This window comes from Ammospiza nelsoni, chromosome 17, assembly GCF_027579445.1.
Source record: "Ammospiza nelsoni isolate bAmmNel1 chromosome 17, bAmmNel1.pri, whole genome shotgun sequence".
Classification (NCBI taxonomy): Eukaryota; Metazoa; Chordata; class Aves; order Passeriformes; family Passerellidae; genus Ammospiza; species Ammospiza nelsoni.
Window position 1 is genome coordinate 2,270,000 of NC_080649.1, and position 13,276 is coordinate 2,283,275.

Here is a 13,276-nt window from a genome sequence, read left to right on the forward strand (position 1 = left end):
CTAACACCCATTACCCCAAAAATATCAGAGCATCCTCTCCTCCCTGGATGAGCAGCACACTCCATTCTCCCCATTCCAGCTCTGGGCTCCTGCATCCCACCCAACTGGGGACCATTTCCCAGCAGTGATGGAGCCCGTGGCTCTGCCAAACGCAGGGGCAGAGAGAGCATCGTGCTGCAGCACCCGAGCCGGGAAAAGCTCGGCTCCCTCCTCCTGCAGGCAGGCACGTCCCAGCCGTAATGCGGTGGGTATTTATTATGCTGATTCCTCAGAACGCGAGGGCTTAACTGCAAATTACAATCAATAGCCCCAATCCCCTCGGGGCAGGTTCATCATTTAGCAGGCGCAACCAGAGGAATTCAAAACTATTTGCCAGCCATAAATCCTCCCCTCCGCAGCCTCCCCAGCCGGCTCCGTGCCACTCCCGATGGCTGCTTGGGGTGACCCTTGTCAGCATTGGAGACAATTAAGCTGTCACTGCGGATCGTGACTCTTATATACGGCCCTGAGCAGCACTTTGAGATGTCACCGTGATGGGGTGAGGGGAGCTGGCTGAGGCGAGCCTGCCGCAGCAACCATCTCTCATTGAATTAAATGAATGTATTTGGAGGCAGAGTCACTCTTTATTACCTTGCAAACGATTCCTGACTAAATTAAATTATAAGAGGGGTGTTCAGCCAATCAAACCTGCTTGATTGCCTGGAACAGGCATTTTAAACAGAGCACGCCTCGAGAGTCGTGGCTGGCTGCAGCGTTAGGTGGAGGGAGGCTGATCCGCCCTGCTCCACACCTGGAGGATGGGGCAGGATGAGCACAGCCCCTGGGAGCAGCAGGAATGAGCCTGGAAGAGCAAGGGAATGGCAGGAGCACACAGCAGGGTGCTGAGGGCAGCTTTATGAGCATCATTCAGCCCAGGCTTTCCTCCTACAGCAGAGAAATGCAGGGTGCTGCTCTTCTGGGGGCAAACCCACAGCTCCTGCCTGCACCCACCCTCCTGGAGAGCCCTTCTCCCAACAAACAGGCAGAGTCTGATCACATTTTCCTTCAGCAGCTCCCCAGTGAGGGGCTCTGGTCAATGCACACAATCCCAGAATGGTTTGGATGGCAGGGAGCTCAAAGCTCATCTCATTCCAGGAACACAGGAACACCTTCCACTACCCCAGGTTGCTCCAAGCCCTGGCCTGGGACACTTCCAGGGATCCAGGGGCAGCCACAGCTTCTGAGGGCAGCCTGTGCCAGGGCCTCACCACCTCACAGGGAACAATCTCCCCTTAACACCTCATCTGTATCACCCCTTTCAGTTTAAAACCATTCCCACTTTTTCTGCCCTTGGTGAAAAGTCCCTCTTCATGTTTTTTACAATCCCCTTTAAATACTGAAATGCTGCAAATTCCATGAGCCACGGGAGGCCCCAGTACAGCCCTAATGGTGCAGCAGATTTCCCCCTTGCCCTTTGGATCTTTTCGGGACTGGGAGATCTCTTGGAGGCAAACTCACTCCAGCACGAACTGCAACGTTTGCTGCTTTTAACATAAGTGCAGAACAATTAGGGAAGCTCCTGGAAGAAGGATACTGCAATTAAATGGTGCATTTTCAAATGCAGCTATAAACTTGCTGCCAAAAAAGCTACTCTCTCTGAAAAAAGAAGTTGGCTTCTTCTAGCTTCACTATTTTTACTTCATCCCCATTCCAATTTTAATCATGTATCTGTTCATTTTGAGGAGGATAAAATGCCCATTTTCCTAAATGAAGCTAATTAGGCAGAGGGGGTTTTAACAATGAAATGCCAAAATCAATTTGAAACTCACACTGAGGTAGCAGCAGCTATTCAAGGACAGGTTTTAGCAGGTAGCACTGTGCATTTCAGCCTCACACCAAGCAGCCCCTGGCTCCCAGCACTACCTGGGCTGAGCATGAAGCCCTGTCAGCAGTTCTGCCTGCCCAGCTCTGTGCCAAGGCTTGGCAGGCTGCAGGATTTGGATGGAAAAGTCAGAAACTCAGGGACAAAACAAAAACCAAAATTAGTCTTTGTGAGGGTAACTCTGCCTGTGTGACCTTCATGGGAATGGGAAGGGTGAGTTAATGTGCTGGAACAGCATCCCACCCAGCTCACACCGGGAAGGGGCAGCTCTCCACTGCCAGCCAGGGATAATGGGGATCATCTGGAGCTCGTTCTCCTCTCTGTGGTCAGGATTTCCTCTGCACCCCAGCTGTGAACAAAGCCAGGAACAGGGAAGGGAACTCGCAGAGTTCAAAGTCACCTTCTCAGCTTGGGCACTGTGTATTGTATCTGTTTATCTCCCACCACCAGTCTCTTGTACTTCACCTTCTATTGCCACCGAAATCTCCAGTGCCAGCATCCAGGATTCCTCAGGTGGCCAAAGGTAAAAAAGAGTTAGGAAACAAACCAAGCCATCTACCCACCATTCACATGAAATAACAACTTTTTATTTTCTCAAATAAAATAATCCTTCCATTTCTGCTCAATCAGGTTGTGAGGGGTGGGGAGGAGCAGGGAGGAGGGAAGGAACCCTGCTCAGACAGGTGTCACACCTGTCCTCACAGTTCTGCATCCACTCAGACCAAACCCTTTTCCAATGAAAGAAAATAAAAGCTATTGGCAGCTCTTGATCCCAGAAGGCAAGAGCTGTCCTCTATCAGGCACTCTGAATTGTTTAGCAACAGTATTCAATGGAAAAGCATGATTACAAAAATCCCAGATTTCTGATGAACAATATCCAGACAAGCAATGCTTAACAGGGCTGGGGTAAAACTCACAGCATGGGGTGGTACCTTGAGCTCCAAAGAGCTGCAACTGGAATTTAGGGACACGGCTGATGAGACCTCCACCTTGGGGACTGAAGGGCAGGACAACTCCTGCCCAACAAAGGAGGAAGCTCCCAAGGCAGCTCCTCAATGAGCGAGATGCCAGAATCCTCACCCCAGACTACAGCTCTTGGATCATACCCCACTGCAACCTGGCCAGGCTAATTAACCATTACCAGTTTAATTTCTTATCTCTCAGTACCACGGTGTCCTACAAACCCCACTGCAAGGCTATGGAGAGGCACAGAGTGCCAGGTTTTAATGTTAATTGAGGTGGGATTATTAAAAATTGGGGCTGTCTCAGCTGCAGATGTGTCCAGTGAGCAGGGGAGGGAGAACTCTAGTTCTTCTTCAGATCAATGCTTAAATTAAGTGAATGGATAAGCAGCAAAGCATCAGCAATGTTCTCTCAGCCCAAAGCACAGGGCCAGATTTTTACACACAAACCCAAACACTTCCCACTGGGAATGCACATGGATTCATGTGCAAACCCCACAAGGGGCAGGACACTGCAGGCTGTGGAACTGTGCCCTAGAAGAACTGGCTCCTTTCAAATTTTTAAGAAACATCACTTGGCCTGAAATGCTGCCAGATGGAAACTCATCTTCCCCATCCCCACCTGCAAGCACAGCAGCCTCATTTTCTGCCTTCCTCCAAGAGAAGGAGCTTCATAGAAGCTTTCTTGGCTCTGGAACACATCTCCCTTTTTCCTTTCTTTTTTTTTTTCTTTTTATCTTTTTTTTTTTTTTGTGTGTTTTGTTTTGTTTCTACATGGTCAGTTCCAATTGCAGTGATAAAAGGCAAGGCCAGGCACCAGCAGTTACTTCTTTACGATCTGAATGACATCTTCATGCTCCATCATATGGGTTAAGCCCACTCTCTGAGGGCTGTACTTTGTGCTTGTCCCCTTTGAAGCAAAAAAGGGGGAGAAGGGTTAGAAGTGCAGTCAGAGACACCTGAAGACAGGGATTCCAGTTGCTGTCCCAACACTTACCCACACCAAGGCATATTTGAACTGGCTGGCTAATGATCTGTGAATCCGATGGCACTGCACGACAGACAGGCAGAAGTTGAAATATTTACATTTATCTCTTTGCAAACAACTTTTTCAATACCCAGGAATTAAAACAAACTCAAGTCTATGCCAGAATTTACAATAAAGACTTTAAGAGCTGGTTAAAAGCAGTTGAAGCCATACAGAACAGACACAGGAATCACCAGCCTACATAAACCCCCATTCCATTGTTTCCATGTGCTTTTTCACTGGCTGCATTAAATAATTACTGTTTAAACCTTTTATAGCAGCTGTGAAAGAAACCTGAGGCAGATAAAAGGCAACAAAAGGAGAAGCACAACCAAACACTGACATGTCCTGAGCTTTATGGAGCACAAATCACAGCAGGTCCAGGAGGAGCTGCCTTCTGCACACAGGGAAATGTAAAAGATGCAGAAAAATTACCACATGTTCCACAGAGGCTCCTTTCCTTAGAATAATGGCATCTGTAAAGTCTGGTCTCTCTGTGGAGAAGCAGAAGGGGGGGAAAAAGGATTGGATTTCTATCAAGTGTGTTCTAAAATGCTGACACCACCTCACATCACGTTGTGCTAACTACTCCCAAATTCCTCCTTCCTGCTCCCAGACAGAACAGGGATCCAGTGCCTAAAAGCATCAAATCAGCTCTCCAGCACCCACAAGTGCCATTTCCCACCCCACACAGTCAGCAGCTTCCTCACAACCCACCTGAAATGAGTCCATCCCAAACCCTTGACTTAAGAGAAACAAAACAACCCAAGCCAAAACACACCTGCTCAAGGAAAAAACCAAAATCCCCAAGATTTCAGAGCTTAACAAGCTCAGAAAATTCCTTGATCTCCTCACATCCACCCAAGTTCAGCTGCTCACAAGCAAACAGAGCAAGTTACAGATGTGACTTCATCACTGGGAGAAGCTGCAAGTGGGTTATAAAGCAAAAGGAGCATCAAAGGCACCTCCAAGGGTATGAGAATCACTAAATTTCCTGCAGGAGCAGAAAACTTGTGGGTTCATCACAGTGTGCATAACAAGGTAAAAGCTGTGAACTTGCACACTTTATTCCCTTATATCCTGCAAAGGTTTATGAAAATTCAGCTCTTGTAAAATACAACAGGAAGCCCATGATGGAATTCATACATAGCAGGATCAGACAGAGCAGGAAGCATTTCCCAAGAGCTGAAGGATGATTAGGGAGGGTGCAATTCCAGCATTTCCAAGGCACCAGCCCTGCTGGCAGCCTGTCTGGGGTCACTTACGTCCCCTTTTCTTGGTGTAGATGCAGGTGAGTGCCAGGTACTCCCAGAGCTTCTCCAGCAAGTAGTCCAGGTTCAGCTTCATGCCACAGCTGCAAAACACCAGGGTCATCTGTTTACTGCTGTTATGATTTAGGGATCCAGAAAAACAAGGTGAAATGTCTTTATTAAAGTGCTGGAGAATGAGGGGAAAGTCTTTAATGAGGCAAGGGAAGGAAAAACACAAGGTAAAATGACCTTAAACTGAAAGAGGGCAGGGTTAGATTAGATATTAGGAAGAAATTCCTTACTAAAGGGTGGAGAAGCACTGGAACAGGTTGTACAGAGAGTTTCTGGGTGCTCCATCCCTGGAATTGTTCAAGGCCAGGCTGGATGGGGCCTGGAGCAAACTGATCTAGAGGAAGGTGTCTCTGCCCATGGCAGGGGTGGGATGAGATGAGCTTTAGGGTCCCTTCCAACCCAAACCATTCCATGACTCCAGAAGAGTGAACAGCTTTGAAGCAGCAAAGCCCCAGCAGATCTATCAGCACTTCCAAGGAAACAAGCCAGATTGTTTGACTCTGTCTTGCAGACAGCACAGAGAAGCCAAGCTCCAGGGGAAGGAAATCTGGGAAAAGCTGCACAGCAACTGCTTCTCACCCCAGCAGCCCTGGGAGAAGTCCCTTCCTGGAGAATTCAGAGAAAGGGGTGTGAAATGAACCCCACAGCAGGCAGAAAAGGCAATGAGAATGTCATCATCCTACCTGATGACAACACTGTGGGGCCTCCGAGCAAGGCGATCCACCTCCTCCATGGATATCTGGTCAATCTTGTTATAAACCTAAACCAGAGAGAAAACAACACAGCCCTTAGCAAGGCAACCCAGCAACATGTACAAAGAACAAGGTAGCTCCAGCACCTGAAACAGAAACACAGATTCTGTCAGAAGATAAGCCAAGACTCTCAGTAAAACAAACAATTAAAATTCTGAAGCCTGAATATAAATTTTTGGCCTTTTAAAATTCTCCCTTTGGGATGACTTGGAACACGTTCTTTGATTTATACAGACCCAGTGGCTACAAACAGAGCCCTAGAGGGACCTCTGGCACACAAGGGAGCAGATGTGACAAGTTAAGCACAGAGCTGGCAGCAGGAGAGTCAGAGGAGGCTCCACACGTGGGAGCAAAGCCCCAGCACCAGGATTGGAATCTCTGTTGCTCCAGGGCAGCACCAGCCACAAGAGGGCCCAGGAAACACACACAGCACGGCTGCACATCCAAAACCTATAAAAAACTCCCTGTTGAGCTGTTTTCCACCTCTTAAACCCCAAATCATTACTGTTTTAGGAGCCAGCAACAAGGGCATGGAGTAATAGCACAAGGGGGAACGGCTTTAAATTGAGAGGGCAGGGTTAGATGGGATATTGGGAAAATATTCTTCCCTGTGAGGGCAGGGAGGCCCTGGCACAGATTCCCAGAGAAGCTGTGGCTGCCCCTGGATCCCTGGGAGTGTCCAAGGCCAGGTTGGACAGGGCTTGGAGCACCCTGGGACAGTGCAAGGTGTCCCTGCTGTGACAGAAAAGAGATGCTGGGTGTGGCAGAAGCCAGGCTGCCCAGGATACTCACATAGAGGCATGGCATGTAGACCCTGTTTCCTACAATCACATCAATGAACTCATCAGGGGAACAATCCTCTCTGAACAGGACCTCAGCGTTGAAGATTTCTGAGGTGGACACTGTCAAGGCCCAAATTCCAACACAGCACAGGGTCTGAGCTCCCTGGTGACAGTGCTGCCAACCAGGCAGCACCACAGGGACACCCAGGCTGTCCCACAGCAGGAAGCACTTAAACCATGAGCTGCTGATGGCTTAAGGGTGTCCCCTTTTAGGAAAGGATACTGTATTCATGGAGGATGAGCTGAACCAGCTTCTCAGAGCACTGAGTCAACGTGACAGTGGAGTTGAAGGAGATGCCTCCACCCTTCTTGGGCTGCAGGATACAAAAAAAGCAATGTAAGAACACTCTCAGATCCCACAGCCCCCTCAGCCTGGCCAACACAGGGGCAGCACAGAGTGAGCTCAGCTTTGAGCAGACCAGCTGTGCCTGCAGGAGCTCAGGAAGCCTCACCTTGAAGTAGATATTTGGTTTGCTCTTGTTCAGCCGGATTCCTACAGATTCCAGTTCCTTCTCCAGCAAGGCCCTGCAGGGACACAGCACTTGTGAGGCTGAGAGTGACCAGGTGACACCCAGACCTTTCCCTTTCTGATTCCTGTGTGCATACAGCCCTGCCACAAACCCCCATAATGCAGGTCAGTCTGTGGTGGCAATCCAGGCTGACATTCCCATCTATGACAGACGTGCTGCAGGAATTTCCCTCCAGCTGAGCACCCACTCCAGCCAGCAGGATGCTTCTCATGGGACACTGTAGCCATGATATTTTCTGAAAAATCCTTTCCTTAGGGATTTTTTCTCCTGAGAAGCTGAGAAGCCTCAGGAACAAAATGTAAACATTAATTATCTGCTGCTGTGGAATGCAACAGGTGGATCTGTGATTGGCCTCATGTGGTTGTTTGCAATTAATGGCCAATCACAGTGAGCTGGCTCAGACTCTCTGAGACACAAGCTTTTGTTATCATTCTTTTTTCTATTTCTGATGAAGTCCTTTCTTCTATTCTTTTAATATAATTTTAATATAACATATATCACAAAATAAATCAAGCCTTCTGAAACACGGAGTCAGATCCTCTTCTCTTCCCTCATCCTCAGACCCCTGTGAACACCGTCACAGGACACAACCCTCATCTGGTACTCAATAATTGAACTCCTCATTCCCCAGGTGCTCTCCACAATTCCTCAGGGAGCTGGCACGTTTTCCAGCCCAGAGCCAGCCCACACTCACCTCTGCACCTCGCCCTTGGTGGCATCCAGCATCATGATAACAACATCTGCTGTCCTGGCCACAGCGATCACCTGCCGGCCTCTGCCCTTCCCTGGGGACACACGAGGGGGATCAGCAACAGCAACCAGCTCAGTTCTCTGACAAATGGGGACTCCTGCCCCTTGCAGCAGCTTGGAAGCAAGGAAAAATATCCTGCAGGGCTGTTCTGGCTGTAGTCTGCTGCTAGGAGCCCTGGCAGCACAGAGATCAGTGCCAGAAGGTGCCTTAGGAAGCACAGACACTGCTCCAGGGACCCAAGGGAATGGCTAGAGATGTGTCAGGGAGGGTCAGGTTGGATATTAGGAAAAGGTTCTTCCCCGAGAGGGTGTTTGGGCACTGCCCAGGCTTCCCAGGGAATGGGCACAGCCCCAAGGCTGCCAGAGCTCCAGGAGTGTTTGGACATCATCAGGCACAGGCTGGGATTGTTGGGGTGTCTGTGCAGGGCCAGGAGCTGGGCTGGATGATCCCTGTGGGTCCCTTCCCAGATGTTCCACGACTCCCTGATTTCCTGAGCTATTTTCAGACACAACCAGCCAGTGAAGACAATGACAGCACAGAGACAAAGCCAACATCTCCTCCCAGAATCAGGAGTCATGGCAGGACTGGCAGGAGCTCAGGGAATTACTCAAGGTTAGTGTTTAGCTGTAACTCTCCCTCCGCCTCTCCAGCATCTTTTATAGATTTCCTCAGTACCAGAAAACAGATGAGCCACTTAACACTCAGGCAAGGATGTGAGAAGTGACTGGCTTGCTTTGGCTCCCACCTCCAGAAAACCATCTTTGTGCTACATATAGACCCTTCTGTGGGCTCAGGGGCAGGAATCGTGCCTCACATAGGATCAAGGACTCCAAAATTTGGAAAGACAATGCAGGAACTCTTGGCCCAGGAAAGCTGAGACACCCAGGGGCACTACTGAGGGCAAATCCCTCCTGCACATGAACAGAGACATGAGCCAACCTTGAGCAGCTCCTTCGATGATTCCAGGCAGATCCAGCAGCTGAATATTGGCTCCTTTGTACTGAAAGGGAAATGGAAGGATGCAAAGTTGAAATCTTCCTGCAGGGCACTTGAGCTGCCCCAAAAGCCCCAAATCCGTGCTGGGGGTCCCCATCCTGTGGGGAGTGGAACTGGATGGAACTGGCAGGGCAGGGGAGCTCTGCAGAAAGCTCATGGCTCTGTCCTGAGGCAATTCCAGAGCTGGGGGCTGTGCTCAGCAGCACACACAGCTTGCATTAGATCCTGACCCCCTAAAGCATCCTATGACTGCAGCTGGACAAAGCAGCAGGAAAACAGCACAGCAGTCACCCATTCCTAAGTTCAGGGAATGGAAAGGAAACACAACCCTTCTTTCATTGGTCTAATGAGAAAACTCAGTAATGAACAAGTGCCACATCTCTGCCTGTGATAGATCTAACTACTCAGGAGTGCTGCAGGTAAAAAACCCAGAAGAAACTCATTCCTAGGATCTGCAAGGCACTGACACTCATTCCTTGGATCTGCAAGGCATTGGCTCTCCAGCTGTTGTTGCAGCTCACAGCTCTGCTTGAATGTGTTACATCAAACTCCTTTTCCCACTAATACATTTACTTTCATTATTTAACTCTCCCTTCCTTCCTGAGCCAGATTTCCTCATTACTCTTGGACACTTTTCAGTTTGATGCCTTTATAATTTGCTTTACTGATGGTTGCTGAGGTCACCACTAATGAAACCCCCCAAGGACAGGAAGAGCTGCATTTTGTTTTGAAAGTGATCACAGCACAGATTGCCTCTGTAAAGCTTCATTAAAAACAAATCTGTCAAGGTTTGCAGCCAGCTGGTCACTGGCACTGACAGTGGTTATATAAAATTCAGTTGAGAATTGTGGGATTGCTCTGGTCAGTCCAAGAGCAGCACAAAAATCCTGCTCAGGCAGCCCATCCTGGAGAGTTCAGGGAAGTGCTACATCAGCACTGAAAAGTTTAAAGCAAAACTCAGCTTTGGAGACTTCTGGATGTGTGTGCTCCTTATTAGCAGCACAATTGTCATCTCATTGCAGGGGTTCCATACTGTTGTCTCCTGTCACAAAAGTTTCATACCTTCTTGGTGTTCCTTGTGGGCAGCTCCTCAGAGCACTGACTCTTTCTTCTTCATAAAGCAGCCACTGACTCCAGTTCCCTTCTCAAGCAGCCACCCCACTCTTTTATAGCATCTTCGTCTCATTGGGTGCAGCTGTGCTCCGTTAAAGTCAAGCCTGTTCCTGATCTTTGATAATTGGCCCAGCTGCAGCTCCTTAGGGGTAAGATCACTTTCTACACTATCTTTATTTTCTTATATTCTATCCCCCTACAAACATCTTGACAGAGCTGGAGGAGGGTCCTGCTCACCTCTATGACTCCAGGGATGCAGGTCAGCGTGGTGAACTCGTAGGACGCGGCTTCGCTGGCAGTCGAGGTCATTAAACTCAGAAACGTGGACTGAAAGGCAAGAGAGCAGCATCAGCAGGCAGGAAAAGGAGAAGGTTCAGCAAAACAACAACACCAAAGTGCTCCTCAAGTTGTGTTGTGGCTGTTCCAGGAACAGGGACTGAGCTGGTGACACTGCCATGGAACTGAAGTAATTCAGATTTTTTCTTTGCTCAGCACTGCTGGGGCTGGGCAAGAACGACGTTCAGGCAGCAACAAATTCCACAGGGCAGAGCACACAACATGGAGTGTTTCCCCATCTCCAACATTAATCACAGAATCATAGAATGGTTTGGGCTGGAAGTGACCTCAAAGCCCATTTCACTGCACTCCTGCCATGGCAGGGACACCTCCCACTGTCCCAGCTGCTCCCAGCCCTGTCCAGCCTGGCCTTGGGCACTGCCAGGGATGGAGCAGCCACAGCTGCTCTGGGCACCTGTGCCAGGGCCTGCCCACCCTCACAGGGAAGAATTCCTTCCATACATCCCACCTAAATTCCCCCTCTTTCAGTGAAAACCCATTCCTTTTCCTGCCGCTACAGTTACTGACAAAGAATCCCCTTCCAGCTCCCCTGAAGCCTTTTCAGGAACTGTGAGGTCTCCTCACAACCCTCTCTTCTCCAGCCCCAGCTCTCTCAGCCTGTCTCCACTCCCCAGTCCTCTCTCCAACATTCCCAGATCCTCCTCGTGCAGGAGACACCAGAACCATGCCCAGGACTCCAGGTGGGATCCCACCAGAGGAGCTTTAAGGTGCCTCCAACCCAAACATTCCACGTTAGTGATCCCCAAGCTGCTCTGCAGCCCCTGCAAACCACAGTGAGCTGGAGATGACGCCCCAGGGAGCACAAGGCCTGACTGACCTTCCCCACAGAAGGAAATCCAATCAGTGCCACCCGGGCATCTCCTGATTTCATCACATCGAAGCCCTCGCCCTTGGCAGCCGGGGATTTGGAAGGCTCCAGAAGCTGAGCTCTGTATTTTGCAAGCTTTGCCTTCAGCAGGCCCAGGTGGTACTCGGTGGCTGCAATGACACAAACCCAACAGCACAAAGTTGCTGTGATTCACTTCTGGGAGTGAGAACCTTCCTGAAAGGAAACCCTGATGGATCCTGGTCAGTATCTCAGGCAGTGCCAGGCACAGAGCTGCTCCCAGCTGCTCCATCACCAACCTGGGCACTGAGAGCAAACCTTCCAGGGAGCTGCACAGGGTCAGAGTGGAGAGAAACAGCCAAAACATTCCTGAGTTAAAGGGGCAAGGCAGAGGGAGAGCAGGTGCAGGAATGAAGGGGGTCTTGAGGAGAGAGAGGTCACAGGGGGAGCAGCCCCTGCTGGAAACAGCCCCTCCTTACACCTGCTCACACTCAGCACCCCAAAGCGACCACATTACTTTCCCCATCTCTTGTCAACTTTTAAAGACACATTTAACCCAGAGCTCATATGTGAAAGTACTTTACTGCCTTATTCTTAGCAAGACACTTGAATCTACACCTGAACTAGAAAAAAAGGAAGGCGGTTGTCTCACTTTGTAACAGGTAAGGGCATGAAACCAGGAGCTCACAGGTTTATTTCTATTATTTACACAGCTCCAGCAGCAGCTCTGGGGGGAGCTCAGAGCCCACGGGGAGCCCCCAGACCACGCAGACACCCGGAGCCTCCTCCTGTGCCAGCAGGAATTGAGATGTTCCCCCCTCCAGCTCCGTGGGGGCTGCAGCTGCAGCACATGGAAGGAAAGAGAGCACCCCAGCCCCAGGGCTCCCCCTGCTCCCCACCCTGCCCCAGCTCCCAGCACCCCCGATCCAGCGCTCTGTGCCCCCCAAGGCCCCCCGGTTTCACAACCTTCCCCACAGCCCTGACCGGCCCCTCTCTCCCCAGAGCCCCTCCCAACCCTCATAGCCCGCAGCACCCCTGACCCCCGGACTCCCCACAGCCCCCGGTCCTCTCTCAGCCCCCCATAAGTCACAGCCCACCTGTGCCCCCCTGAGCGCCCAGCCCACCCGCCCGCCCGCTGTCCCCGGCTCCCCCAGCCCCCGGCCGCCCCCCGCACCTTTGTTCTTCTGCGTGCGGGCGATCTCCTTCTCGATCTCCGAGATCTTCTCGAGGATGCCCATGGCGGGCCCCGCTCCGCGCCCGCCGGAAGCGCCGCCGGCCCGGCCCGTCCGTCCCCGTCACGCGTCCGGGCCGCGCCGCGCTGCGAGCTCCGGCCGCGCCCCGAGCCCCGCGCCCCGCGTTCCGCCCGCCGCCACCGCGGGGGCACCGGGAGGGTCCCCAGGGAGGCGACCCCGGTGGGGACAGGCTCAAAGGGACAGGGCTCAGAAAGCAGGAGAGTCCCTCAGCGGGACTGACTCCTCCTGCTCCTCTAATTAAGGCTGGATCCTGAAAGGAGCGCGGAGCCGGGAGGGATCGGGCTCTTCTCTCAGCCACTCAAGAGACAGGACACGAGGAAACAGCCTCAGGGGGCCAGAGGAGGCACAGGATGAGCAGCAGGAGGAATTTCTTCCTCAAAAGGGTGATTAGATATTGGAACAGCCTGTGCAGGGAGGTTGGTGGAGTCTCCATCCCTGGAGGTGCTCAGGGAAAGACTAGATGTGACTGGATGTGAAAAGGTGGGGATGGGTCACAGGCTGGACTCGATGCTCTCAGGGGTCTTTTCCAGCTTGAATGATTCTGAGTCTGTGAATTAAGGCCATCAGAAGCTGCTGGGATTCCTGGAGAAGGCCTCAAAGAGGGAGATGAAGCACAGCAATGCCCTGGAACCAGAAGTGCTGTGGTGAACAAACACACACGGACACAGACCCCATCAACAGAAT

The 13,276-nt window shown here is 51.0% G+C and overlaps 1 protein-coding gene across 1 annotated transcript; it reads right to left on the bottom strand.

The window, feature by feature from the left end:
• Positions 1-2,426: 2,426 nt before the first annotated feature.
• Positions 2,427-12,606, bottom strand: DRG2 (developmentally regulated GTP binding protein 2). Its single transcript, XM_059484462.1, has 13 exons — positions 12,514-12,606; positions 11,331-11,491; positions 10,394-10,483; positions 8,987-9,047; positions 7,991-8,081; positions 7,219-7,291; positions 6,990-7,080; positions 6,717-6,814; positions 5,856-5,932; positions 5,116-5,204; positions 4,286-4,344; positions 3,821-3,874; positions 2,427-3,733 (listed from the first exon to the last, which is right to left on the bottom strand). Exons 1-13 carry the CDS (start codon positions 12,575-12,577, stop codon positions 3,647-3,649), a joined length of 1,095 nt encoding a protein of 364 aa, XP_059340445.1. The 5' UTR covers positions 12,578-12,606; the 3' UTR covers positions 2,427-3,646.
• Positions 12,607-13,276: the final 670 nt, after the last annotated feature.

Excerpts from the sequence above, each read along its gene's own strand:
- DRG2 (XM_059484462.1), bottom strand. The coding sequence starts at position 12,577 with ATGGGCATCCTCGAGAAGATCTCGGAGATCGAGAAGGAGATCGCCCGC. Across the intron at positions 8,082-8,986 it reads CATCGAAGGAGCTGCTCAAG|GGAAGGGCAGAGGCCGGCAG; the intron begins GTTGGCTCATGT and ends GTGTGTCCCCAG. Across the intron at positions 7,292-7,990 it reads ACCAAGGGCGAGGTGCAGAG|GGCCTTGCTGGAGAAGGAAC; the intron begins GTGAGTGTGGGC and ends GTGTCCCTGCAG.